This window comes from Mangifera indica, chromosome 1, assembly GCF_011075055.1.
Source record: "Mangifera indica cultivar Alphonso chromosome 1, CATAS_Mindica_2.1, whole genome shotgun sequence".
Lineage (NCBI taxonomy): Eukaryota > Viridiplantae > Streptophyta > Magnoliopsida > Sapindales > Anacardiaceae > Mangifera > Mangifera indica.
Genome location: NC_058137.1, coordinates 1,096,469 through 1,120,570, shown reverse-complemented (window position 1 = coordinate 1,120,570; position 24,102 = coordinate 1,096,469). Strand labels below are relative to the sequence as shown.

Sequence of the window (24,102 nt, the reverse complement as noted above, 5' to 3'; positions counted from 1 at the left end):
CAAATTCAATGGACTTGAATGACCCTCCGACAGAAACTTAACCAGGAGAATTGTCCAAAATCAAATCCGCCATTAGAAAAGACAATGGAGATTTGGTTTTTTTCTGAGTTTTGGAGGGACTTCTGTTGCCTTTTAACTTGCATTTGAAACCATTGGGCGCAAAGTGAAATTGTTCCAACTTTTTTGTCTTGGACTGCTTTAAAATGGAAGTGCATCTTGGCCAATTAGGCTTGCTGGTTACAGATTCAAGATCTGCATGGGCCCCTTTTTTTTTTTTAATTTTTCTATGTAAATTAATATAGAGCAGTAAACTTGTATAAAGAAGTTCATAAAAAATGTAAACTTGTATAAAGCAGTTTATATTTACACAATAGCAGAAGGGCATAAGATTTGAGGGAAGCACATATCTACAAGTGAGGCTGAAATGTGTAAAGCTCTGATAAGGAGTAGGAGGGTCATAAGTAATCCATTGGAAGCTCCCAATCATCCTCTGCTTCTCTCTTTTTTGGGTGGGATTTCTTCCTTCTGAAACCTCTCCGCGTGCCTCGATCATCATCAAATTTACCATGCCTCTCAAACTCTGCATATTCTCCAACTTCTTCTGTCAAAGTTCCTGGATTCTGGTTGTCCCAAAGACCCTGGTACAAGCATTTCAAGTTTTGATTCATAGTAAAATATCTATCAGCTAAAGGCAAATTTAATGCAATGACTTCTAACCTTTTACAAGAATATAAGGAGGTTTGCATTTCTCTAAAAAGCAAGGTGTGTAGGAAACCTTGAATATCAGAGGGTTAAGGATGTGCAAGCAGGCTTAAATTATGAAATATACAATTTTCTTTTCGGATAACATAGAGAAGGTAATACTTAACCAAAAAATACATAGAGAAGGTAATTATCGAACCAGAAACTAGTAATAGGAAACAGGCAATCTGGTTACATCTCTTTGCACTGAGGGTGAGGTACTGGTGTCATATTGTGTGCTTACATACATGTATCAACAAAGGACTGTCTACATGCACAAGTAATAGTTATCATGTGGTGCAGAAAAAAGCATCACTCTAGAGTGCTTGGAGTGAGTAGCAGAATCATCTTCACCAGGAAACCTCATTGAAAATTAAGATATTTATAGCATCACATAAAAATCTATGAAAAATAAAGTCAACATACAGCATGACTAACAGCTTTATCATTAACTAAAGGTGAAGTTACCTTTGTTAGCCTTTGTATATGAGAGGCAGCAGCTTCATGAACAACAACAGTGTCAGCTGCAACTTCGAGCACATCTTCTACAAGTAAAGCATAAGTACTGACCTGGAATCAAGACAAGCAGATAGAATTGGAGTTTCATAAAGCAACTCATTGAACAAAATGATAATATCAATTATTATCAATACATTGAAGCAAAAATTCATTGCTGATCAAGCAGCATAGCATATGGAGATATTTTTCTCTATAAAAGAAAGTAAGAATCAGCCACCTACCAAACTTGATGGAATTATAGATATCCCAAATGAATCAAGCTCGAGTGATTCAACAGTCCCTGAATTAATGTTGAAAGAATATCCCCGCACCTAGATTGCACAATCTATAGGTTAAGAAAAATTTAGACTAGATATGACATATGCAGGATTTGGTGTTGAAATTTGGATTCACCTTCCCAATGTTTCGCCGACCTGGAGTTACAACTCTGTATCCAACCTGATGAACATCACAGATGAAAGCCTTAAAATTTAAATAAAAAATAAAAGGGCAAAGTCACAGCTACTGCAATATTGGGTGGACTGGCAAACCACATACATACCAATGTATCAAGTCCAACCATTTTGAAATCAGTTTCTGTCACTGTCTCATCCTCAACAAGCACAACATCACCTACCTGCAAAGAATAGTATATTGAATACTCTGGTCAACACAAATGACGGGCACAAAACGAAAAAATTGAAAATTAACCAGAAGTAGGTCGCAGCTTCAGTATATGGCATAATCCTCCACATAAAAATCAGCCATATGAAAATAAATGGTCAAGGGGCAACTAAAACAACAGTTTTATACTCAGATGATGAAACCTTGGACCATAAACCGTGAACCTAGGTAACCAAGCAGCAAATATACAACGATTCTACAAAAGTGGCTGCTCTTATCATCTACAAAACTAATTAAACAAAAACTAAATCAATCCTCAAACAAACCATCGTTGTCTGTCAAATGTGCATATAGTTTTAACCTTTGCTAGCCATATCATGCAGAAGTAAAACAAGTACCTGGCTAACATCCTCAAGAAGAAACCTTTCAGATTCACCAGAAAGTAAGTTTGGCCTCACTTCGACTACCAATACAATCCACTAAAGAGAAGCAAAACAAAACACAAAATAAGCATCTGGGTTCTATAAAAAACTTACAAATACATAATTCTGTGCAGGCAAATGATGAATTAACTTACAGAAGCTGTGTCCACCCAAAGTTGAGAGACAAAACCTAAAGAAACAGCAGACTGAATACTGATGACTTGCTTAGCTAACATATTGGATCTCCTCAATACTTGTCTTCCTCTTCTCAACCTTGGTCTTTCTAAACCAACACTATTCTCATCTTCACCCTTTCGGCTCTTCTTCTCTTCCTTCAATTCAACTATTTCTCTTCCATTTTCAACAGTAGAAGAGCCCATACCTACCTTTTCCTTGAACACGAATTCAGCAAACATGTCCCGGTTTTGGCTGCCATTTTTGCTTGTGGTGGGTTTAAAACCGCACATAAAAAACTGCAACTTGCCATTTCTAACATTTGCATTGTTTAGTCTCAATTTAGTAGATAAAGTTCCAAACTTGGTGACACAAAGAGAAGATGAAAGAGGGATTGAGCTTAAGAACTCACTCATTCTAAAGAAAAACCATAAAAATTTCAAGCCCAAATTTCCTTACAGAATGCCCCCAAAAAATAAATTATCTGGAAATTCTCCTCCAGTAGTATAATACGAAAGCTATGACAGAGTTAGAAACGAAATTTCTACAAGGAGGAGACTTGAGGTTCTGTGGACAAAAAAATCAAAATTTAATAGGATAATAAAACCTAATCCAATCTATTATCGACCAGTGTCTCTTTTGCAAGAAGTGAAAAGGTGAGGGGCCAAAAGGAAACTTATGATGGTCAGAGTATAGCATTTGATTGAGATGGACGGCGCTTAGCTTAGCGTACAAGCAGTAATCAAGGCTGCATTATGGACCAGCCAGCCAGCCAATCCAAATTGCGTATTCCAATTTGGCTCCTCCGATTCCTTCAGTTCCTACAAAAGCACGTATTTAATACAGCCCATTCACGTTCCTTGTATAACTGCGGCTGGTTCGTTTCAATATTCCATTATTTATTTCTTCATAAAGTTCCAATCTTGGTGCCACTGTTCCTCCTCCGCGTCCTCTCCAGGTGCTCGCATTCTCTTTCTTGTCGTTCCCTTTGCATGTTTGCTTGTAGAGATACGTTTGCAATACGTGAGAATGTTGATTTCTTGTTTTTATGTCCAGAATTCAACATGTGTCTTTTCAATGATTTGGGTGGAAAGATGATGTTTTTGTCTTTCTTTTATTACGTTATTCTTAGGATTTGAGTTAGTTTTTGTGTTTGTAAATAAGTTACCAAAATACATCTCTGTTGGGTTTGTTTCTGTGTGAAGCTTATGTGTATGTATTTGCCTCTTCAATTTCTGTTTTTCCTTTGTTATTGTTTTCTTATAAATGCTCCAGCTTCTATTGATGAGAGTTTATCATTTTTATAGAAAGGAATACTGATGCCACCATGTTTTTCCCTTTTTTTTGAATTTCTCTTTTAAAAAGCTAATTTTGGGAGTTTGTTTTTGCATTGAATTTCAGATTTGACAACTTGATCTTCATGAATTTGAGAACCACTGAAGCATCTTCTGTTGTTTCCTACAAATCGGGAAACGAGTGCTATTTCTTCTCTTGGATTCTCTTTTGCTTACTGCCAATGTTTCTGGGGACTCCAATTGCATACATGCCGTTCTTGCTGATTAAGGCCATTGATTTGAGTTCTTCAACTGCCTTTATTTAGGAGAATTTTGGGGTTATTTAGCCATTTTGGTGATTGCTTTCTCCTTAATTTGGTGTCCTTGGACAAAAACTTGGTAACATGGTTTCCTCTCAGTTACCTGGTTTGACTAATACCTGCGTGGGCAAAGCACTCCAAAAGCTATTTTTTCCTGTGAACTCTGCAGATGATGCTGAGTCTGAAAATTTTGAGCTGGACTTCTCTGATGTATTTGGTCCTGTTCCAGTTCAGACATCGGCTCAATTAAGTTTTGGTGATTCGGGAAATTCTGTGTTTGATGCAGCTGGAGTGAGTGAGATAATTTATGAAGACCCAGTTGTCATCTACACCCGATCACATTCTCTGTTTGGCCCCTCTTCTTGTGTTGGTGAATCATTGAAATTGAGCAAGCTCACTCTACGTGAGACACAGGATTCAGAGGAGCTACTGGACTGTGTTGAGGGCGATACCATCAAAGAATTTGAGGAATCCTCCATTGATGAGGTTGTTTCCAATGATGAGCTTCTTGAAAATGTCAATGGATGTTCTAGGAAGGTCCTTAGTGTAGGCATTGAGGATTTTGAAGTTTTGAAGGTTGTTGGGCAGGGTGCATTTGGAAGGGTGTATCAGGTGAGGAAGAAGCATACGTCAGAAATATATGCAATGAAGGTTATGCGGAAGGACAAGATTATGGAGAATAATCATGCTAAATACATGAAAGCTGAGAGGGATATTTTGACAAAAATAGATCACCCATTTATTGTGCAGCTCAAATATTCATTCCAAGTAATCTTCACAATCATATTGAAATGCTCTAAGCTGTTTCTTTTATGTATTAGAATAATCACCATGAAGAATAGCATAGTAGATTGCAGTTTGAATTCTCAGTTTTTGCCATTTTTATTCTTTTCAAACTTTAGAAGATTAATTGAACTCTTTCTTGACATGTAGACCAAATATAAATTATACCTTGTGCTAGATTTCATAAATGGAGGACACCTTTTTTTCCAGCTCTACCGCCAAGGCCTTTTCAGGTTTGTTTGTTCTTTCTTATTTGGATGGTTTCTGGAACAGTCAAGGCATTAGGCTGATTAGCACCTGTGATTTTGTATTAGAGAGGACCTGGCACGTATATATGCTGCTGAGATTGTTTCTGCTGTTTCCCACCTTCATTCAAAGGGCATAATGCATAGGGATCTTAAACCTGAAAATATTCTTCTGGATGCCGATGGCCATGTACTCTCTTTTCTTCTCTCTCTATCTATTTGTCTTATTGATACAGCGACTAGGTGGGGCCTAAGGGCATTAACTGTTATAGACTTGCTCTTATTCAATCACATGCACACAAGCACAAAATAGGAGTGAAAAATAATATCTCTGACCTTTAACTCAATGTTAAATACAGGCAATGCTTACTGATTTTGGCTTAGCAAAACAATTTGATGAAAATACAAGATCAAACTCTATGTGTGGAACAATTGAATATATGCCACCTGAAATTATTCTTGGAAAGGGCCATGACAAGGCTGTAGACTGGTGGAGTGTGGGAATCCTATTGTATGAGATGCTCACTGGGAAGGTTGGCACTCTTCAATAACTATCCCTGTGTGATCTGTATAGTATCTTGTTTGGAATATATACTCAGTATTAGCTTTGTTTTTAACTTGTGCAGCCTCCTTTTATTGGTGGGAACAAGCAAAAAGTCCAGCAAAAGATAGTTAAGGATAAGATCAAGCTGCCAGCATTTTTGTCCAGTGAAGCACACTCTCTATTGAAAGGGGTAAAAGCTTAATAAATGTTTCTTTATTCTATTCCTAACACAACATTGAATATTGTATCTTTCGGATGATTGGCATATTATGGACTTCTCCCACACCCAACTGTGTCATGTAAGGAGTCTTTTCATATGTAAAGAGCCTTTTGATCCAGACTCTTGCATTCACTGATGAATGAAGAGCTGAGAAATTGTGTTTGTCTTTTCAGCTACTACAGAAGGAACCTGGCAAGCGCCTTGGTAGTGGACCTAGAGGAAGTGAGGAAATTAAGCAACACAAGTGGTTCAAATCAGTCAACTGGAAGAAATTGGAAGCAAGAGAAATCCAACCCAGTTTTCATCCGGATGTTGCAGGGAAGCACTGCATTGCTAACTTTGACAAGCAGTGGACTGAGATGCCACTTTTGGATTCTCCAGCTGCATCTCCAAAGAACAATATAAACCCCTTTGTTGACTTTACTTATGTGAGGTCTGCGGATCCATTCCTTCATAGTAGTAGCCCCCATTCCAGCTTTGTATCATCCTCAGATTGAGGTATTCGAGGGATCACAACTTTCGGCAATTGATTGTAGATCGACAATGGTGGCATAATTTTAAAGTATCTTAGTAGAAATACTACTCTATGTTGTATTACATTCTGTGCTATAAACATATGTTCTGCAGACTCTTAGATCCTTGCTTTCCATTATGATGTATCAAGTTGTCTATCCTCAGATAAAGTGCTATTAAGCTTTAGCAATCAGCTTCTTATCTTTATTTCTATGTCCCTCCCAGAATATGCTCTTTTTGGGTTAGTAGCAACAAATTACTTTTTGTTGGATGGACTGAGGAATGCTAATTTCTGTATCCTCCCACCTAACATTTGTAGATGACTAGGATGGCTATAAAATTTGACACCGACGGATTTTACAGCTATATCCTGTTCTATCCTATACAGATAGAACTCCATTAATAACTTAAACATATGCAACTCCACTGTTTTGAACATTCAGATAGTGTCTCTTCAGAAGGCATCCTTCTCACATGAACAAAATTTTGGTGACGATCACAACAGCAGCAACTGAAAACAAAATGTTAAACATTGAGAATGTGAGTCTGCAGCTGCTAGGGAACAAGTTGCACAGGACTTGTGATGGTAATCCTTTTAAAAGATAACAACAAAAACTGGGAAACCACCCTCAGATCATGGATACTATCACATATTAAATCATGTGATAAGTATTTTGCTAATGCACACCCAGTGACCAGAGTAATCTCATTAACAATTTTTTTCCTAACTCTAGGCCTCTCTATAAGCCAGCCTAGGAAAAACAATAACTTCTTGATGATAGCATTAGCATGGCATGTGACTAGTGACATAAAGGGAATTGGTGATTTCGTCTGATATATACTTTGCAACAAATGACTGAATTTGACAAATGTCAAAAAATGTTGTCCAAGAAGGAACATTGTAACAATCAAGTTAATTGGAAAAACCAAAATGAGCCGTCTCGAGTGTGTACGTATCAACAGAGGAAAATTATATGAAACATATGAGAAGAATATTGACCAGAACATCACACAATTCCAAATGTGTCAATGTTATAAGCATGCGACCAACTGTCATGGTATGAATCAAAAGGTTTGAGAACAAGAAGGGAGTTTTTATTGACACACAAGTTCATGGTTACAAGAATCTATGACGAGATGCAAACCCAGTGACAGAGAGAGGTCATAAAGTTCCTTCTTTCTGCCTTTTTATGAGCTGCTTAAGATTGTAAACTGAAAACCAGAGGGTAAGAGATGCTCATGAAGCCTCTCAAGGAGGCATCCTGTATATAGCAAGAAACATTTTAGTCACAATTACAACAGTAACAACTGAACTCAGGATTGTGATGCCTGCAAATGCAAGTCCACAGAAGCCAGAGAACAAGTTGCATAGCACTTTTTGTGGTTGTCTTCTAATGAGTACTGCAAACGCTGGGAAACCACCTTCGTACTCCTTCCAAGTCCAGAGCTTGTAGTAAAGCAGCAATGACAATGACATCATACTATCATGGTAACTATCGCAGATGTAATCATATGATCGGTCTAACGCTACTGCACACGAAACGACAAGAATGAACCCATAAACAATCTTCTTTTTTCTAATTCGAAGCCACTCTATAAGCCAGCCAAGGAAGAATAGCAATTTTTCAATGGCTGTATTAAAATTCATCATATTATGAATGTGTCTTAATATTGAACTTGGGTGGATAGATATAGCAAATACCAGTCTTGCTACTAACGTTTGACCATGAAAAAGATTCATAAAGGCCAGAGAAGAAAGTGTCAAGTTAATTAGTAAAACCAAGGATAGGACCAAGTTTCATATATATAAAACCAATGAATTCCTTCTTGTTTTTTCAGGAAAAAAGAATAAATGCATGTTATTAGCATAACTTACATGAACCTTTGACTATGGCCACCAGTAATCGCTTCAAGAACGTCTGGCTCACTCTGGAGGCATTCTGATTACATTAAACAACTTTGTAGCACTCATAACAGCAACAACAGTGACCAAGATGGTGACCAACAGTGACCAATATGAAGAAGGGAGCATAAAGGTCATACTGCAATTCTAGTGGAGGTGGTGATGCAAAACTTATAAAGCTTGGGGCTGGTAAATCATCATCATCTTCAAATCCAAACCAGTATTTGAAGACAATGAGCCAGTGTCTTACACGCCATGATATATAGTGATGGGATAATAATGTTGCCATCACACACACACTGAAAAGAATGATTCCATACAAAACTTATAAAGCTTGGGGTAAAATCCTTTGCTTTGCCTTTCGTTAATAGTGGCTAATGACTGGTTATGTTTTTTATAGCTTAAAGTTGGCTAGCAAGCATAACAAGGTAATCCAGCTCTCAGAGATGTTAAGGACAACAGGAGGCATATTTCTATCTTGTTGACATCTGTATTTCTTGCCACTAACAATTTCAACGCTCCTCCATATGGACCTGTACTCTATTTAGTACAGTAACCAAACAAAAGAAATTAAACCAATTTCGTCTAATTAGGTGCTAATCAAAATAATGTCTCTTTTTTAATTTAAGTTAAATTTTTTTAGATTTATAAACACGATGGAATCAAGTACTCCTAAATTTGAATTTAATAATACAAAATTTTTAAACTTAAACTCAATGAAACTAAACTTATTTTGGATTTATTTGAACCGAATTAACAACCACACTTGAACCACTTCAAATCCAACCCTACCATAAAGGTTCTACAAGTTAAAAACCCCAAAATGCTGGGGTTTTTTCGGTTCCATTGGACAATTAATTGTGAAAATTCTCCACATTACATATTCTTCCAAATATTATGTATTTCTTATTTCATTAAAAAAAAAATATGAATCTTTTTCATATAAAGACAAAAGCATTGGTCCTTTGGTCTCTAAATCTAAAGTATTAAGCCATAACTGAATGCTTGTTCATTAACCGGGCAATTTAAGCTTATTGCCCTGTCTAGTTTCTCCACAACCATAAGCAGGGGGCACTACTGAGATTACATTACTGATCCTTCCTAAGAAATTTCAGTGTTCCCTTCCCATAGAAAAGGGAACATTCGGAACTTAGCAGATAAATCAACATGGGAAAGAGAAGGTAAAAAATGAGTTCTGTTACAAAAGTTAATACAGAATCTCAACTTCAGAACTTACACAAGGCTCATGAGAACAAGAGCAGCGAAAATGGTTCATGTCCCGGTATTCTGATGTCCGACCCTTGTAACATAACCGGCTTTTATGGGAGCTACAGACTGGACAGAACCACACTACAAAAACAAACCAAAAACATTATTAAATCAACAAATAACACACACACACACACACAAGTATATAACACTCTATTTGTTTAACTCTTCCTGCAAATGGCAATTAACGTTAATGCATAACTCATGTTAAAATTGCCTACTTGATTTGTTTCTGTAGGTATAATTGTGACTTATTCGCAGCCAATGTAATAGTAGTAACTAGCAAGCAAATTTCAGAATTTGTGTTCCTTTTTCAATTTTTTTGGTGGCTAAATTACTGATAAGCATTTTAAGTTATAGATGTTCTATTACGTGAAATAGGGGAAAAGATGCCAACAGTTCCACCTAAAATTGTATTACCTGCTCACAACCGAGAAAGAAAACACAATCCTCCCTTGTAAGAATCGTATTTGGACTTTTGCAGTCATTACATATTACATATTCATCTGCAGCCACAAACTAACATTGGAGTGAATACTCAAAAAAGAAAAAGCATTAACAGAAAGAGATAAAATGGTTGAAATTTTTAACCTATAAATTTATCCTTGTAACAATATATTTTGAGGAAAGACAAAATACAGCTACTACGAATGATACAATTTGCAGACTACATACATTACCACTTGCACTTTTATTCTTTCCTATCTATGGTGTGGAAAAAAAGTGTAAACAGTCAGCCAAAATATTCAAAGACACTGCCACTCATTATTATTATAAATGAAAACAGTTTAGTCAAATATGTAAAATACAAGTAAGATAACAAAACATCATAGAGTTATATGATGGTAAACTTACTTATGTATCTATGCAGAATCCCTTCAAAGATTTTAGGAGGAAATCTACCCTTCACCACCAATTGCTGCTGCCTGTCAAAATATCCAATTGCCCCCATTTCAGCTAGTAAGAAGGTCATGACATCCTCTGCCTGTCTATGCATCCTGAAGCAAGCAAAAAAAAATTACAAATGGAAGATAAGTAACAAACTATTATCAGAGATCACAGAAAATTATAAATCCTATATTAAAATGGATATGCTTACACTCTTAAAGCACAGAAGAATAAGATAAACTATGAAAGCAAGAAATAAAAACTAAAAACCAAATCATTAATCATACGTTTTGCAAAGATCCATAAAATTAACAAAAAGGGTCTTCTTTGTGCCTTCTAGAAGGATTTGTGGAGGTCTCATAACAGTCCTGTGCTTATCTCCTGCAAGCTCGAGATTGTTCTCACGGAGCATATTAAACATTCTACTTAGAAGCTGCAAACTCACAAGAAGCATATCCATTGTTATACATTACCACAGTTCAGAACTAGTAAACAGATGACAAATGAGGCAAGAGAAGTCATGATAAGATCACATATCTAGGCACCCATGTTGAAAAACTGCAACAGTCTATGCATGTCGGTTGCGAGTCAATATTAAAATTTTAGGAGAATGAAACCATACCTCTTCGTATCTATAATCTCTATCAGTTCCTTCCAAAGGATTCTGAGACAGGGCAAACTCTTCTCCTCCTCCCTCACCTGTATAATTTGGAATAATAAAAATATTGTTTGTAATTAACAGTGTTCTTCCAGAGGACATCTGCATTTTTCTAAAGTTCAATTTAAACTCCTAATGGACGGAGTTGGTAAAAAAGAGAAATTTTTGTGTGCCCTTATCAAATCCTCATAGAAGGAGTTCAGCAAAAATTGACTTTTATTGAAATCTTTGAACTAGGAGTTCTATTATAAAAGAATGCTTACATCTGCGGTCAATTTTTCAGCAGAATCAAATAATTAACAAAAAAAAAAAAAAAGGGAAAAAACCAGAGACATTACCATCAGAATCCGATTCTGGATCGACATTTTCATCATGCAAGAAATTAAGCTGCACCTACAGATACATGACACCCACATGCACATATTGTGTATTAATATGTTGCAAATTTTTCTAGTAACAAAGAAAGCCGCAAACTTTCTCTCTTACAGTTCTCTTCTTCTTCTTCTTCTTATTCTTTTTAGAGGAACTCTCTGCTCCATCAACTACTGAAAATGATAAAGCAAGTATATATATATAACCACAAATACAAAATCCAAAAGATGGGAAAACAAGCATTTCTTTTGAAAGTACACATACGTGTCAAGTTCACTGTTTGGTCAGACAGATTATCCACAAAATCATCAGATTCATCCTGAGGCTGCACCTTCTTCTTCTTCTTCTTTTTCTTTCCAGTAGGATCAAATGAAGCAGTCTTCGTAGAGATAAAGACAAATTTGTCATTGGTCGATGAAAAATAAAGTTTGCTAAAGCATAAAGAAATTGTTCAAGCATTAAAGATCGGAACTTTACCTCTGATATGTCTTCCTTCACTTCTACAAACATTTCTTCGGACAATTTCTCTCGACCCAGAACTCTTTATTTCGGAAACAAACAAATCAAAGAGCAAATACGATGAATTCCGGTCGGGGATTCCAGAGTAGACAAAAGACAAAAAATAAACTAATGTAACTTCGCTGCAGTGTCATCTGAACGACGTCGTACATGTTCGCTCTGTTCGGGTTACCCCATGGGCCCCAGTCGTATTTTATGTAAAGAGTGATTGGGCTGGGCTCTATTTTCCATTTTAATTAGAGTGTTTAAATATAGAAAATTCTTAGATCGTAGATGCGTACAGGTAATCACAACATAATGTATTCGCGTACGTAAAATCTACTTATTGTGATCCAAATTAGATTGGGCTCATATCATGTTTGATTCGAGATCACCACCTCTTTGGCGCCGTTGTACTAGATTCTGATGTTTGTTCATTTGGGGTTGTGCTCTTTGAAATCCTGTCTGCTCGACTAGCCTTGAACCCGAAACTGCCAAAAGAGCAAGTGAGTTTGGCAGAGTGGGCTGCTCATTGCCATAAGAAAGGCATTCTTGATCAAATTGTCGATCCATGTCTAAAGGGGAAGACTGCACCAGAATGCTTCAGAAAGGTTGCTGAGACTGCAATGAAGTGTGTTTCTGATCAGGGCATTGAGAGACCATCAATGGGTGATGTGCTATGGAATTTAGAATTTGCTTTGCTGTTACAAGAGGGTGCAGAGGAGAGTGGCAAGGGTATTGGTGTATATATTTAGTTTGATTTCGTTCATTCATTTACTTAGTAATACTGATTTTGTATCTATAGTTAAATGAAGGATGACTGAAAGGCTTAGTTCATATTAAGTACCCATATCTCATAAATCAACAATCCATGTTCTTGATGACCGAAATGATCTGCAAAAATAGTTTGATACAAGTGAGAAAGGCTTGGTGGTTGTTGTAGGAGGTCCATTTATGCAAGACAGACAATTTATCTTTCTTCCAATTTGTTATACTCTTACTAGAAAAATATACCAATTGATAGGAAGAATATTTAAATAAGCTGGCAAAACTGGGAAAGGGGTTAGTGATGGAGCCGTGGCCACTGTTTTTTATTGTTGACTTTGTTTCATCTTTACTTAATTTTATGCATACATCTGTCTCACTGAACAGATGCATGTACAGTTGTTCTAGACTTCTAGTTTGGATCTCATGTTTGAATAGGTTGTGATGTTGGTGTAAAGGATCAAAGAGTTGAATGTAGAGAAGACTTTAGATTTATGAAGCAAAAGAGAGTGATAATGATATTGGCCACAAGAAACATCTTGGTGCTTGCCTCATATGGTAGAGTTGTATTGAGAGGGCAGCGGACAAACTTGGTGCATGAAAAATTACAAAAATGTAAATGGGTGACATGATTTGGTTTGAGGAGGCACCTGGAAAATGGCCGAAGATAGAGCAATAACAGAGAACATGATTACCGCTTTTATATATTAATTTTTTAAATTAGGTTTAAAAAAAGACGTTAAAAGAAGGTCAAAACTATATAAACTAAACACCAGAAACTCATAACTCACAAACTAATTGAGATTGTATTGCTCAGCTCCATAATATATACTTACGGTTATAATATATGTTGTCTTATTTTTTAAATCCCTTAATAGAATTGATTCCTTGTTTTAGCTAAATCATACCCATAATATAAAATAAATAAAAAATTTGATCTTAATATATTATCGATAAAATTTAAATTTATACGCTTATATTTAAATACTTTTTTCTTTACCACCGAAGATATCCCTTAAGGACGTTTTAAGTAAATTTCTCTTTCTTTAATCTCACCCAAAGCATAAACAATTCTTGTGAAGTAGACTTGAAATTGAAATCCGAGCGATTAGGTAGTTTACCCTGGTGAACTCTGGACTAAAATTAGAAGTTGACTGTTCAACAAGACTGGCAAACCAGTGAAACAAGTCAAGCAGAAGTTTCAACGCATTTTTTAATAATTTAGCATGTTTTTGTCTCTTGGACATGATTTTCGAGAAATGCATGTTTTTCTCCCTTGGTAATATGTGTCCTTTAAATATGAATCTTTTTTTATTTAAATATAATATAAAGAGGAGGGTTTTTCAAACTGCTTTGGTATTATAATTAGTAAAACCTGAAATATGAATCCAACAGATATGAATTTACTCATTGTATTTCAAGTTTTATCTATCCGATAAAGTTGGGTGAGATTCTTTGATTAATAAAACAAAAAACTATAATATTTTATGCATAACCATGTGTGCAAATTCAGATATTTAATAATGTGTGTAAATTTAAATATAAATATTACTGTGTTATAATGATTATAAATTAAAAATAAAATAAAATTCAATTATTCAATAATACAATTACATGATAATAATTCAGATATTTTGTAGTGATTTTTTATACTTGCCAGGTAATGATCTAATATAGTTTTTAAAACCATAGTTAAAACATCCAATGGCTTTACAACATTAACATTATCAACCATTGATTCAGAATATTTTCTAGATGTTATTTGAGGCAACAGTGTGTGTTTATAAAATTTGGAGGTTGGGGCAGATTTCTTGCCAAACACCAGTAGAATTCGATTCGATTTGATTTAAGTCAAACCCAAATAAGGTTCAACTCAAAAGTGACTTGTATCTAAAAGAAACAGTTTAAGATTAGCTTTAAATCAACAAATTGTAACTTAAACTCAATTCAAAAATAATTTAACTCTGAATTCGATCCAAACTAAGTTGAACTTATATAATCATATTGGCTCAAACCTGACCCGCACAGATAGAATTGAGTACTACTAGAGGTACCAGAGCATAATCCCGTGAGCACCAGAGACAAATGCTAAAGGAATGCTAAGGGAATGCAGAGGAAGTCAGATTACACAAGTCTCCAGATGTTTGACACTGATTCTTCAGACAACAAACAGGGATTGTAGGTTTCTTTTTTCCTGTTGTTGCTCTCTCAGAATGACGAAATATAAATGGACAAGTCACTGCAATTAAAATAATTCTTACATTCCTAATTCAGTCCACAAAAACAGGGTCACAGATGCCATACGCATTCCTACTTTTTACATGAAATTGGATTAATCTACAAAAAAGAAAAAAAAAGAAAACCTCACAATGAAGCAATCAGACAACATTCAACATACCTCTACATAGCCCACTGGCCTCTAGTTGACACAAAAACAATGATTATAACAATTAATTTTGACCGTGTGCAACTAAGTTCGAAGCAGCAATTATCTTATTCTGGAGCTCTGGCTTGTTCGCTCCCACGAGCCTGTCAATTTGCTGCCCATCTTTAAGGAAGAAGAAAGTAGGTGTGGCTTTGATATCCCATGAAGTGCTGAAGTCCTACATTATGCAAAACCAATAATAAAATTCAGCATATTCTGTCGTATAGACCCAAAAACATCAACATTCTATGCTATTGCCATGACCCGCTTACTGTTTAAAAATAATATGTCATTCTGTACCCATTTCTTAAAACCATTGGTTCTATCTACGCGTGGGTCAAAGCTTGTGAACTTAATATAAACAGCAAAAGGAAGCCTTCAAAGGCAATATAGGCGGATTATAGCTGTACTCTTCAAAGTTTAAAGAGTTGTTCCATGACTTACAATTAGTTCATCAACATCCACCACCAGGAACATTAAAGAGGGGTACTTCTCGGATAGCTCACGATAAAATGGTGCCATCATTCTGCAAGGACCACACCATGTAGCACTGAAGTTGGCAATCACCTATTGAAGCATACACAGAAAATAAACTCATTAAAGAAGAGTCGCAAAATATAAAATTCTCATGCTAAACGGAAGTAGTGCACACCAAGATTCTGTATCTGTATAAGGGAAAAAATGGGCCAGTAAGCAGTTCACGCAGGAGAAGAAAACAGGACATGGATCCAAACAATAAAATAAGGAACTAGTTCTTGGATTATTTCTGGATCACAGTCAAATGATGGTACTCTTTCGTGCAAGCGTAAATAATGTTATCAACTTTTAACACAGGCTCCAAACACAGGCCATAAAAGAGACTGTATACTCCATTTATTGAGATGTGGAAGGGCTTATATTTGTTGGTATACCCTCACTATACGTATAATGTTACTCCAAATCACCAAAATGTAAATTAATTCCATTGAAAAACCTAGTATCCAACCAGTTGGAAAAAATAATAATTAAGCTCCTAAATAGTATTACTATTGCTCATTCTGTTTCCAGAAGAAAATATGATTAAATACTCACAATCTTGCCATCTCTACTAGCTTCTGATAGCTTCTCGTCCCAGCTTTCCTTGGTAGTAATGAGACATACATTAGCACCAGTAAAGTCACCATGATGATCAGAATCATCGTCATGTTGATTCTACAAGGACCGTGAACATTAATAAGGTCATAATAAAAAACCCACAAAACATTTCATATCATGTTTCCGGGTTGTATCCATTCTTTAAAGGCTAAGCCAGAACAAAAGCGGAATGCTTTGAACTAACACTCACCTTAGACAAGCAAAGTCCCATATTGATGCTTAAAAACCCAATTCTAAATCCTAACTGCAGTAACACGCGGGAACCCTGAAAATTGAAAACCATCAATTTGATCAAATCCCACATAATAGAAACCACAACAAGACTTAAAGCAGTAATATCCTTCAAGTATTCATCCATGACGTCAATAACAACACATTAATAAATGCCGTTTAATAATATAATGAATTACATATAAGAATACCCAGATGCCTGCAATGTTCAGATTAATTCATAAAAATACAACAACAAAAATATAAAATATATAAAATAAACCCATCAAATTCCAGCTTTTTTGTCCACAAATTACGGTTTTCTTCCTGTTCAATGCAAATCGAAACAAAATGCAAACAACCGCAATATAAACATCCACGATCACGCAATAAACAAACAATACACACAATTCACGAACGATCAACGCGAAGTGACATTATCACCTGAAGATTAAACGAGTATTTCCGATCAATAAAGCGCACCGAGCGAGGGCGAGTTGCAATAGCGAATCGGAATCGGATCGATCAAAACCCTAACAGAACAACCAAAACGACGACGGTGAGCAAAATCGAAGCGAAATTAAGAAGACATATTTACGTAATTACCGAAAATAAAGGGACGTTGAGAGGAACAAAAATGTTTAAGAATACGGAACGGCAGAATCATATGAATATCGATTTGATCGTGTTTGTTTGTGCGGATAAGATAGAACTTGGGGGGAATTGTAATTTCCGTATATTAAATAATCATGATTTTCAGATGTTGTCGTGGTGACACCACTCACTTTCTTTGTTTTCCTGCCAGGAAGAGAAAGAATTTTTGTTACGAAACTGCCCTCGAAGCTTCGCTTTTTTAAAACGGGTGTGAAGGAGTTGCTTTAGTGAAAGTAGACGTGAGTCATATAATTGGCAGACATGACACGAGCCACACGACAAAGGTTTCGAGTCTAATTCTGCTAGAATACAAAGGCCGGAGTAAGATGACTTATTCAAACGCGGGATTCTGAATGAAATTACGGTATTATCCTTTGCGATTCATGGAAAAATAAATAATAGTGATAAAGTCTGCCTTTTATTATACAAATAAAAGATTAAAACATTGAAAAAAATAGATATATAAACAATTATTGTATTTAATGATAATAGTAAAAAAAATATTGATATATATTTTATTTAAATATTAATATAAATTAATATTATATTTGCTTTTGTAAATTTTTAAAATATTATTTACTTTAATAATATATTAGAATTTTTTAAATTATAAAATTAATTAATTAGATTATCTTTTAAAATTATTATCTCATTATCAAAATATTTTTTATGTTAATTATTATTTCAATAAAAAAGAATGGTATGTGTTGTAAAATTTAATAAATAAATATAAAATTGTAACAAAAATTAAATTATTTTAATAATTTTTTGATAACTAAGATGAATATGGTTATTAAATTAACACTTACATTTCTTGCAAGACTGCAACTTCAAGTTAATGCTTTTAATAAAAAATAGTTTATTGAGATATCAAACATAACATGAATCAAACACCCTTAAACATAATCAAGCCAGGCCGGAAGAGAGAAGTTGGTAATGCCATTGCCTGTCTAATTTTGTAGACAACCGCATGTGTCAAGGGTTGTGCATAATAACTTCTAAAACTTGAATCCTGCAAGTGTCTCAAATTAGGGTGAAATCAAATTGAACCAAATAGTACTTCTCAATTACATCAAGGGAGGCAATTCAACCGAGAAAAAAAATTTGAAGTAAAAAAAAAAAGATTTTAAATATATCAAAACTTAGATTTATTAATATTTTATTCAAATGAAACCATACACTCACAAACTGTTGAAATGACCAACATCAAACTATAGCTTGGTAATCCAAACTCCAATTGACGCGTGTACACCCCTAATTAGAGATCTAAACAGAAGGCGGGCCAAGTTGTGGCATAGTCCGAAATGCTCAATTTTGACATAACCACAGAAGAGTCATAAAAATTAAAAAAATATAACATGACAAGCCAACCCGCGAAAGCATACAAGTTGTACATGCTGCAAGCCAACACAGCCCACCAATTGTTGGGCTATGACACAGCACAACGCCCGAGATGGCCCACTGCCATGTCTGCCCCTAGTCACTAACAGTCACTACCATCTTGTTTTGGTCTGTTTATAACACATTCATTTCCTCACTGAGCTTAAACTATCTTGCCTCTGGACTTAACAGGACTTCTAATCATTTGAGCCAAACAGCAAAGCCTTGTGAAGATGCAAAATGTCAAATGCCAAGACACTAATTTGACGCTAGGACTACTACAACATTGCATGAAAGGAGCTTTAAACAAGAATCTGGATACATAACAACATAAAAACATCTTTGCATTGACAACTGCCTGCAGAACTCCATATATATTTCCCTACCCCTTCTACAACCACGGGAAAAACATAGCATCAAAAAACATAATCCATAAAATATGGTTTTGTTTTTGCAATACCCGAAAATTATCATCCCATGGCATACTTCTGAGTCCAGCTGCGTGCAGTGGTTTCATATTTGGCCCTGTCTGACTTATACATGTGGGCAATCTCGGGTACAAGAGGATCGTCAGGATTAGGGTCGGTAAGCAATGAGCAGATAGAGAGCAGGACCTGATAGATTCAGTAAGATTATAGTTAGGCATACAACAAGCAATTACTATCTTGCCATAAAATTAATGAAGTTCAAACAGATTTCATTGGGTGAACTACAAGGATTTCCCTACAATCTGCCACATCCAATCCTAATATCAGCCCCAAATGTCACATTTTGCTCATCTAAATAAGGCCATGGCCAATAGTACATTTCTTGTGTGGTCTCCAACAATCAAAAAACAGCTTTCTAACAAAAACAAGAGAATTATTTAGTCAACACAAGGTTGACAATCATCTCAAACATAACTGCCCTAATCAACCACTTAAAAACTTTCGCTTAGGTGTCCATAGGACACATAGTTAAAGGCAGATGCAAAAATAACATGAACATAAACATATAGCATAATAATACATAAATTGAAACATATAAGCATCAAACCTTTGAAATCGTAAGAGCTGGGCTCCATTGTTCCTTAAGAATATCGAGGCAAATGCTTCCATTACTGTTGATGTTTGGATGGAAGACCTTGGTCCTAAAAGCAACCTAAACAAAAAAAAAAAAAAAAAAACAGGTACTAAAATTAGTCAAGGTTTAAAAATATATAAATAAATAACATTTATATATGTGTGTGTGTGTATATATATAAACACGTAAACAATCACCTTGGGGGGCTTGAAAGGATAATCTGGAGGAAAATGAATAGTAACCAAAAATACACCTCCCGCATATGGGCTATCAGGTGGCCCCATAATTGTCGCTTGCCAATGGAACATGTCTTCAGCCACAGGACCTAGTATAATTAACGAATAATTACACATTTATGTCATTAGATATATGGAAGACATAATTTAATCATCAAGAAACCTAAATGTAAATTGTAAAATCCGAGTGTTGAATCCTAAATGAAGCTAATCAAATCCACTCTGGTTATATCAAATGAGGTAGGATTAACTCTTTAATAACTCAAATAAACTCCACTCACATGGGTGGGTCATGGTCAAATTTTCACACTTTATATGCACTAGAATTTTGACCATGATGCCATCCACCTATTGCTTAGGTCAAAACAACAGAGTTGTAGGAATTTTTATCTTTGTTCCACAACTTTAAGAATTACACAATTTGGACACATTTTGTGAGATAAGTTCCAAACTGAGTTATTTCAGTCTAGGCTTTAGTTGTTCTCTGATGAACATTTAAATGCATAGATTTATTGACAGCTCAAATCATCATTCTCATATTTAAAGTGTCATTAACTTTTCTAACTGAAGCACTTTTGTAATTTTGTGCTTAAAACAAAGAGTTGTCCTTAATTCGTGATTAATGGTTATTGTAATGCAAATTCAGCAGAATCTAAATCAAAATGTCAGAAACTTGTACAAAGATAATTCAATTCACTACAAAGTTGAAAAACACTTGAAAGATCTAATTGAATGGCTGATAGGTCAAAATTGGGCTACAATAGAATTGGACTGCAACTACCGCATAGCCCAACATACCTCAATATTTAGGTCTTATTTTGACCTAAGCAAGATTTTGACGGTATCATGTTCAATATTCTTGTGCATGTAAAATGTGTAAATTGTGTAATTATTGCAGCAATGGAACCTAGATAAAAATATCTATAACTGTGTTATTTTGACCTAAGCGAGATCTGGACAGTATCATGTTCAAAATCCTTGTGCATATGAAATGTGTAAATTTGACCACGAATATAAGTTGTAGCCTAACATTATTGTCATTTGTTCCACCAAATTTTCTACAAATAAGTGTTGGGAATAAACTAAAGGGTGGCTCATTTTGGAGCAGAAAACAAATTCATTTTTCATTTTTATTTTCCTTATTATTTTTCTTTCTTGTAATAATCCATTGATCACTTTAAGTTCTTCCAATTTCAATAATAATTCATTTCATCTACATACTTATCCTTCTTTATTTTCATCATGGTTAATTAATTTTCATTTTTTTAAGTTGAAAGGGAGAAACTCTTAGTATGAAGAGAGATTAATCTAAAACTTAGAAAGTGATTTCCAACATTGATATTATTAATCTGTCATTAATATAAGTGTTGTATTTTTTTATCAATTTAGAAACTCAGCTTGTAAAGTGGGAGACTTGATTCAGTGTGAACTATCATTAACACAACAAATACTTGATCCCATATATACGTTTGCACAAATAACTGACTAATCTAACGTGAGCACATATGCAAGTGTTGGTGTTGAGAGATAGTTATAGGAGAATTACATAATTATTTTTAATACATAAAATAAATTTTAATTGGTAAATTCTCCCATTGGAACCACCCTTATGTGTGGAGTTCAATTGAATATTAAAGAATTAAACCTACCTTATTTGGTATACCAAGAGTGGATCCCCTAACCTCAGAATTTTTTTTTTTAACTTGAAACTTATTGTTTCTTTAAGGATTCAACAAACAGACTCTCAAGATTTACCACTTAAGACAACCTACACTTGAGCTTCAATAAGTTGTAGCAGAAGACATAACTTAACCATCAGACAAACATTCTTTATCAAACCATGAACGAAATCATGCAAGTATTGCATATCTAATTCATCAAGCTAAATACATAAACACTTGATAGACAACTACACTCGATCAGTATGCTAAATGTCAAGATAAAAAATAACAGTAACGAGACTATATAACTCGTTTTATACTTTAGAAGGTTATTTAAGGCCATATAAATTGGCATGGAAATATGTTGATATGCAATCAAAATATATTCTAGGAACATTGATTAATAATTCAACAAAGAAAACCATAATACACAAGCACAATTATCAATCTATCAAATGATGCAAAATGTAAGAGCAATAAACGAGATGACTCATAATGTTAAGTCAAGTGGATAAAACGGTGCGTTTTGTGTTTAAACACAAAACACACCGTTTCATTTTTTAGTAAGTAGAGGAAAGGGAACTTTCCCTTTTTAATTCTTCAGTTGGCATTATCAAAGTTAGGGCAAAATGAACTCTCCTGTGCTTTAAGATCCAACAACGTTGACTTTCAACTTCGGATCAAGATACAACTAATCAGTTCATTGGAGTGCTAAGATGAGTTTTAATTTCTGTATTTTATGTTATGTTCAGTTTATGATAAACGATTGAGATGTGTTGAGTTAGTTAGAGTTTAGTTACAACTCTTGTCTATAAATAGCTTTGTATCTGTAAAAGTTTTTTTTTAATGAGAAGAAGAGATGTATTTCCAGTAGTTTTCTTGCCTGTTCTTGTTTTTTTTTGCTTAATAAAGTTGAGATTTTCACATAACAATTTTTTTCTCAATTTATTTAAAGCAAAATGACCTAGCATGAAAATATGTTGATAAGCAAATTCAAATATCTTCTAACATAAATTAACAAATAAACAGGCAAACACAAACACGCAGTCTAAATTAGGTCATATTTCGTGAAGTTAAAATAATACCAGCGCTGCAGGAAGTAGGAGGATCCTTCTGCAAATCCTTCAGTTCCTTCAAGATACGCTTCGAAGCCATGACGCTTCAACAACGCTAGAACCTAAAACCTGCTAAACTGTTCACAAAGTCACCACTGTTAAATAAAAAATGAAATGCATCGCAAATGAAATAACGACATAATTTTAAAATCAAATAATAATTGAAAATCGACCTCCTGTTTTTCCCGATGAAAGAGGCGATCGGACGGAAATAGCAATGAGAAATGGTAACAGCTTCGAGGTAGATCCGATTCGAAACGGCCGCCCCCGCCTCTCTCCTCTACAACCCTTATTTTTTTTCTTCTTCTTCAACACAGTAAAGGCCAAGAGAGAGAAATCGAGCCTGCATTTTGGAGTCTTTTATATACTCTCTTGCTTGCACGTCCAAAATTGTCTTTTTCGTTGCCGTTCTTATCCGTTTCGTTTATTTTAATTTTTAATTTCGTTGCATATCTTAGCCCATTAATCACTGCAGACCGCAAAGTAATAAAAGTTTAATCAAACGACCCCGTATCATGCCCCATTTTGATCAGGCGAGTGAAGGTATTGAGAAATTATTTAGCTTTCAACGACATAATAATGTATCATTTTTTAAATTAAACATCACTATAGTATTTTTTTGGGTGTATTGACGTAGACAGTTTGTTCACTGAAAGGAACATTGTGTATCACATGTTCTAATATATTGATGTTTAAAGGTTGAAGTTTTTAAGACCAAGATAAACAAGTAATAGTGTGGGACATTGATTATATAGTATTATCGATAAAAATTAAATTAACAAATTATTTTAATTAATTTTTCTAAAATTTATTAATTAAAAGATCGAAGGATTATTTTTCACTTAAGGTTTAATACAAACATAATTTTTTAATTGTTAATTATTAAAATTTTAAAAATTTACTTTTTTATTAAATTTAATTATTACCATCAAGGATAAAATTATTATTTAAGAAAAATATTTTAAAAATTAAGAATTTATCATATTTTTATCTCAAAATTTAAAAACTAATAAATTCCCATCATCTAAAGTTTGATAAACTTTATCTCCCCCTTAGAGTTTTTCCAAACATTGTCGACGGCTAGAAATAACGACAACAACCACATTCTCCCTCCCTCTAGGTTTCTCTCTTAACAATACTTTATTTTCAATTATCATTGACCAATAAAACTGATCAATGAAAACGAATCGATCGTCTTCAAACAAAGATAATGCATCATCGTTGTCTAAGAGACAACAACGATGCATTGTTTTTGTCTCTTGCTCTTGTTAGTTGAAAACGAAAGGAGGTTGATAGCGAAACCGAGAGAGAGAGAACACTGTTGTCACGGTCATCTTCAACCATCGACGACATCCTAAAAAAACCTAAAAAAATAAATTGATTTTTTAAACTTTGAGTAAAGAAAAATTTATTAATTTTTAAACTTAGAAATTAAAATATGATAAATTTTTAATTAATTTTTTTTAAATGCTAATTTTATTTTTAATAATAGTAGAATTTAATAAAATATAAGT

The 24,102-nt window shown here is 34.5% G+C and overlaps 6 protein-coding genes across 17 annotated transcripts; 2 read left to right on the top strand and 4 right to left on the bottom strand.

Moving 5' to 3' along the window:
• Nucleotides 1-312: 312 nt before the first annotated feature.
• Nucleotides 313-3,192, bottom strand: LOC123215239. Its single transcript, XM_044635256.1, has 7 exons — nucleotides 2,441-3,192; nucleotides 2,262-2,342; nucleotides 1,802-1,876; nucleotides 1,654-1,698; nucleotides 1,482-1,571; nucleotides 1,210-1,311; nucleotides 313-638 (listed from the first exon to the last, which is right to left on the bottom strand). The coding sequence occupies exons 1-7, from the start codon at nucleotides 2,873-2,875 to the stop codon at nucleotides 456-458; spliced, it is 1,011 nt and encodes a 336-aa protein (XP_044491191.1). The 5' UTR covers nucleotides 2,876-3,192; the 3' UTR covers nucleotides 313-455.
• Nucleotides 3,193-3,284: 92 nt separating this feature from the next.
• LOC123215231 (serine/threonine-protein kinase AtPK2/AtPK19-like) lies at nucleotides 3,285-6,471 on the top strand. The gene is made up of 7 exons (XM_044635245.1): nucleotides 3,285-3,417; nucleotides 3,861-4,821; nucleotides 4,987-5,069; nucleotides 5,151-5,271; nucleotides 5,441-5,614; nucleotides 5,708-5,815; nucleotides 6,019-6,471. The coding sequence occupies exons 2-7, from the start codon at nucleotides 4,138-4,140 to the stop codon at nucleotides 6,340-6,342; spliced, it is 1,494 nt and encodes a 497-aa protein (XP_044491180.1). The 5' UTR covers nucleotides 3,285-3,417; nucleotides 3,861-4,137; the 3' UTR covers nucleotides 6,343-6,471.
• Nucleotides 6,472-6,592: 121 nt separating this feature from the next.
• LOC123215245 (eukaryotic translation initiation factor 2 subunit beta-like) lies at nucleotides 6,593-12,086 on the bottom strand. Of its 9 annotated transcripts, XR_006501997.1 has the most exons (11): nucleotides 11,926-12,086; nucleotides 11,713-11,827; nucleotides 11,563-11,621; nucleotides 11,415-11,469; nucleotides 11,041-11,117; nucleotides 10,706-10,851; nucleotides 10,386-10,528; nucleotides 9,951-10,036; nucleotides 9,499-9,611; nucleotides 8,235-8,298; nucleotides 7,432-7,888 (listed from the first exon to the last, which is right to left on the bottom strand). XR_006501997.1 is itself a non-coding variant. In XM_044635291.1 (10 exons), exons 1-9 carry the CDS (start codon nucleotides 11,956-11,958, stop codon nucleotides 9,534-9,536), a joined length of 792 nt encoding a protein of 263 aa, XP_044491226.1. In that variant the 5' UTR covers nucleotides 11,959-12,086; the 3' UTR covers nucleotides 6,593-6,869; nucleotides 9,499-9,533. The 9 variants fall into 9 exon arrangements, 8 of the variants coding, with proteins under 8 accessions (XP_044491226.1, XP_044491208.1, XP_044491218.1 ...); XM_044635291.1 differs by lacking the exons at nucleotides 7,432-7,888; nucleotides 8,235-8,298 and adding an exon at nucleotides 6,593-6,869; XM_044635273.1 differs by lacking the exon at nucleotides 8,235-8,298.
• Nucleotides 12,087-12,240: 154 nt separating this feature from the next.
• LOC123223962 (receptor-like protein kinase FERONIA) lies at nucleotides 12,241-12,701 on the top strand. The gene is made up of 2 exons (XM_044647457.1): nucleotides 12,241-12,250; nucleotides 12,367-12,701. Exons 1-2 carry the CDS (start codon nucleotides 12,241-12,243, stop codon nucleotides 12,699-12,701), a joined length of 345 nt encoding a protein of 114 aa, XP_044503392.1.
• Nucleotides 12,702-14,951: 2,250 nt separating this feature from the next.
• Nucleotides 14,952-17,229, bottom strand: LOC123211275 (thioredoxin H9). 2 transcript variants are annotated; one of them, XM_044629899.1, is made up of 6 exons: nucleotides 17,087-17,229; nucleotides 16,925-17,013; nucleotides 16,461-16,535; nucleotides 16,208-16,327; nucleotides 15,581-15,703; nucleotides 14,952-15,314 (listed from the first exon to the last, which is right to left on the bottom strand). In XM_044629899.1, exons 3-6 carry the CDS (start codon nucleotides 16,479-16,481, stop codon nucleotides 15,162-15,164), a joined length of 417 nt encoding a protein of 138 aa, XP_044485834.1. In that variant the 5' UTR covers nucleotides 16,482-16,535; nucleotides 16,925-17,013; nucleotides 17,087-17,229; the 3' UTR covers nucleotides 14,952-15,161. The 2 variants fall into 2 exon arrangements, with proteins under 2 accessions (XP_044485834.1, XP_044485841.1); XM_044629906.1 differs by having other exon boundaries at nucleotides 16,925-17,098.
• A 657-nt stretch (nucleotides 17,230-17,886) lies between these two features.
• LOC123227236 (ubiquitin-conjugating enzyme E2-17 kDa-like) lies at nucleotides 17,887-22,977 on the bottom strand. Of its 3 annotated transcripts, XM_044651960.1 has the most exons (6): nucleotides 22,762-22,977; nucleotides 22,559-22,665; nucleotides 19,774-19,901; nucleotides 19,550-19,654; nucleotides 18,975-19,128; nucleotides 17,887-18,146 (listed from the first exon to the last, which is right to left on the bottom strand). In XM_044651960.1, exons 2-5 carry the CDS (start codon nucleotides 22,626-22,628, stop codon nucleotides 18,985-18,987), a joined length of 447 nt encoding a protein of 148 aa, XP_044507895.1. In that variant the 5' UTR covers nucleotides 22,629-22,665; nucleotides 22,762-22,977; the 3' UTR covers nucleotides 17,887-18,146; nucleotides 18,975-18,984. The 3 variants fall into 3 exon arrangements, with proteins under 3 accessions (XP_044507895.1, XP_044507886.1, XP_044507903.1); XM_044651951.1 differs by lacking the exon at nucleotides 17,887-18,146 and having other exon boundaries at nucleotides 18,777-19,128; XM_044651968.1 differs by lacking the exon at nucleotides 17,887-18,146 and having other exon boundaries at nucleotides 18,777-19,128; nucleotides 22,559-22,657; nucleotides 22,762-22,928.
• Nucleotides 22,978-24,102: the final 1,125 nt, after the last annotated feature.

What these genes read in the sequence shown, in the direction of transcription:
- LOC123215239 (XM_044635256.1), bottom strand. Translation starts at nt 2,875, where the DNA reads ATGAGTGAGTTCTTAAGCTCAATCCCTCTTTCATCTTCTCTTTGTGTC. An exon ending in GTCGGCGAAACATTGGGAAG is followed by an intron (nt 1,572 to 1,653) that starts GTGAATCCAAAT and finishes TGTGCAATCTAG; the next exon opens with GTGCGGGGATATTCTTTCAA. An exon ending in CTATAATTCCATCAAGTTTG is followed by an intron (nt 1,312 to 1,481) that starts GTAGGTGGCTGA and finishes TCTTGATTCCAG; the next exon opens with GTCAGTACTTATGCTTTACT.
- LOC123215231 (XM_044635245.1), top strand. Translation starts at nt 4,138, where the DNA reads ATGGTTTCCTCTCAGTTACCTGGTTTGACTAATACCTGCGTGGGCAAA. An exon ending in ATGAGATGCTCACTGGGAAG is followed by an intron (nt 5,615 to 5,707) that starts GTTGGCACTCTT and finishes TAACTTGTGCAG; the next exon opens with CCTCCTTTTATTGGTGGGAA. An exon ending in CACACTCTCTATTGAAAGGG is followed by an intron (nt 5,816 to 6,018) that starts GTAAAAGCTTAA and finishes TTGTCTTTTCAG; the next exon opens with CTACTACAGAAGGAACCTGG.
- LOC123215245 (XM_044635291.1), bottom strand. Translation starts at nt 11,958, where the DNA reads ATGTTTGTAGAAGTGAAGGAAGACATATCAGAG. An exon ending in CCAAACAGTGAACTTGACAC is followed by an intron (nt 11,622 to 11,712) that starts GTATGTGTACTT and finishes TATCATTTTCAG; the next exon opens with TAGTTGATGGAGCAGAGAGT. An exon ending in TTTATGGATCTTTGCAAAAC is followed by an intron (nt 10,529 to 10,705) that starts GTATGATTAATG and finishes TGCTTGCTTCAG; the next exon opens with GATGCATAGACAGGCAGAGG.
- LOC123211275 (XM_044629899.1), bottom strand. Translation starts at nt 16,481, where the DNA reads ATGGGACTTTGCTTGTCTAAG. An exon ending in TGGGACTTTGCTTGTCTAAG is followed by an intron (nt 16,328 to 16,460) that starts GTGAGTGTTAGT and finishes CGGTCCTTGTAG; the next exon opens with AATCAACATGACGATGATTC. An exon ending in CTAGTAGAGATGGCAAGATT is followed by an intron (nt 15,704 to 16,207) that starts GTGAGTATTTAA and finishes ATGCTTCAATAG; the next exon opens with GTGATTGCCAACTTCAGTGC.
- LOC123227236 (XM_044651960.1), bottom strand. Translation starts at nt 22,628, where the DNA reads ATGGCTTCGAAGCGTATCTTGAAGGAACTGAAGGATTTGCAGAAGGAT. An exon ending in TCCTACTTCCTGCAGCGCTG is followed by an intron (nt 19,902 to 22,558) that starts GTATTATTTTAA and finishes TAATTATACTAG; the next exon opens with GTCCTGTGGCTGAAGACATG. An exon ending in CAGCTCTTACGATTTCAAAG is followed by an intron (nt 19,129 to 19,549) that starts GTTTGATGCTTA and finishes TGAATCTATCAG; the next exon opens with GTCCTGCTCTCTATCTGCTC.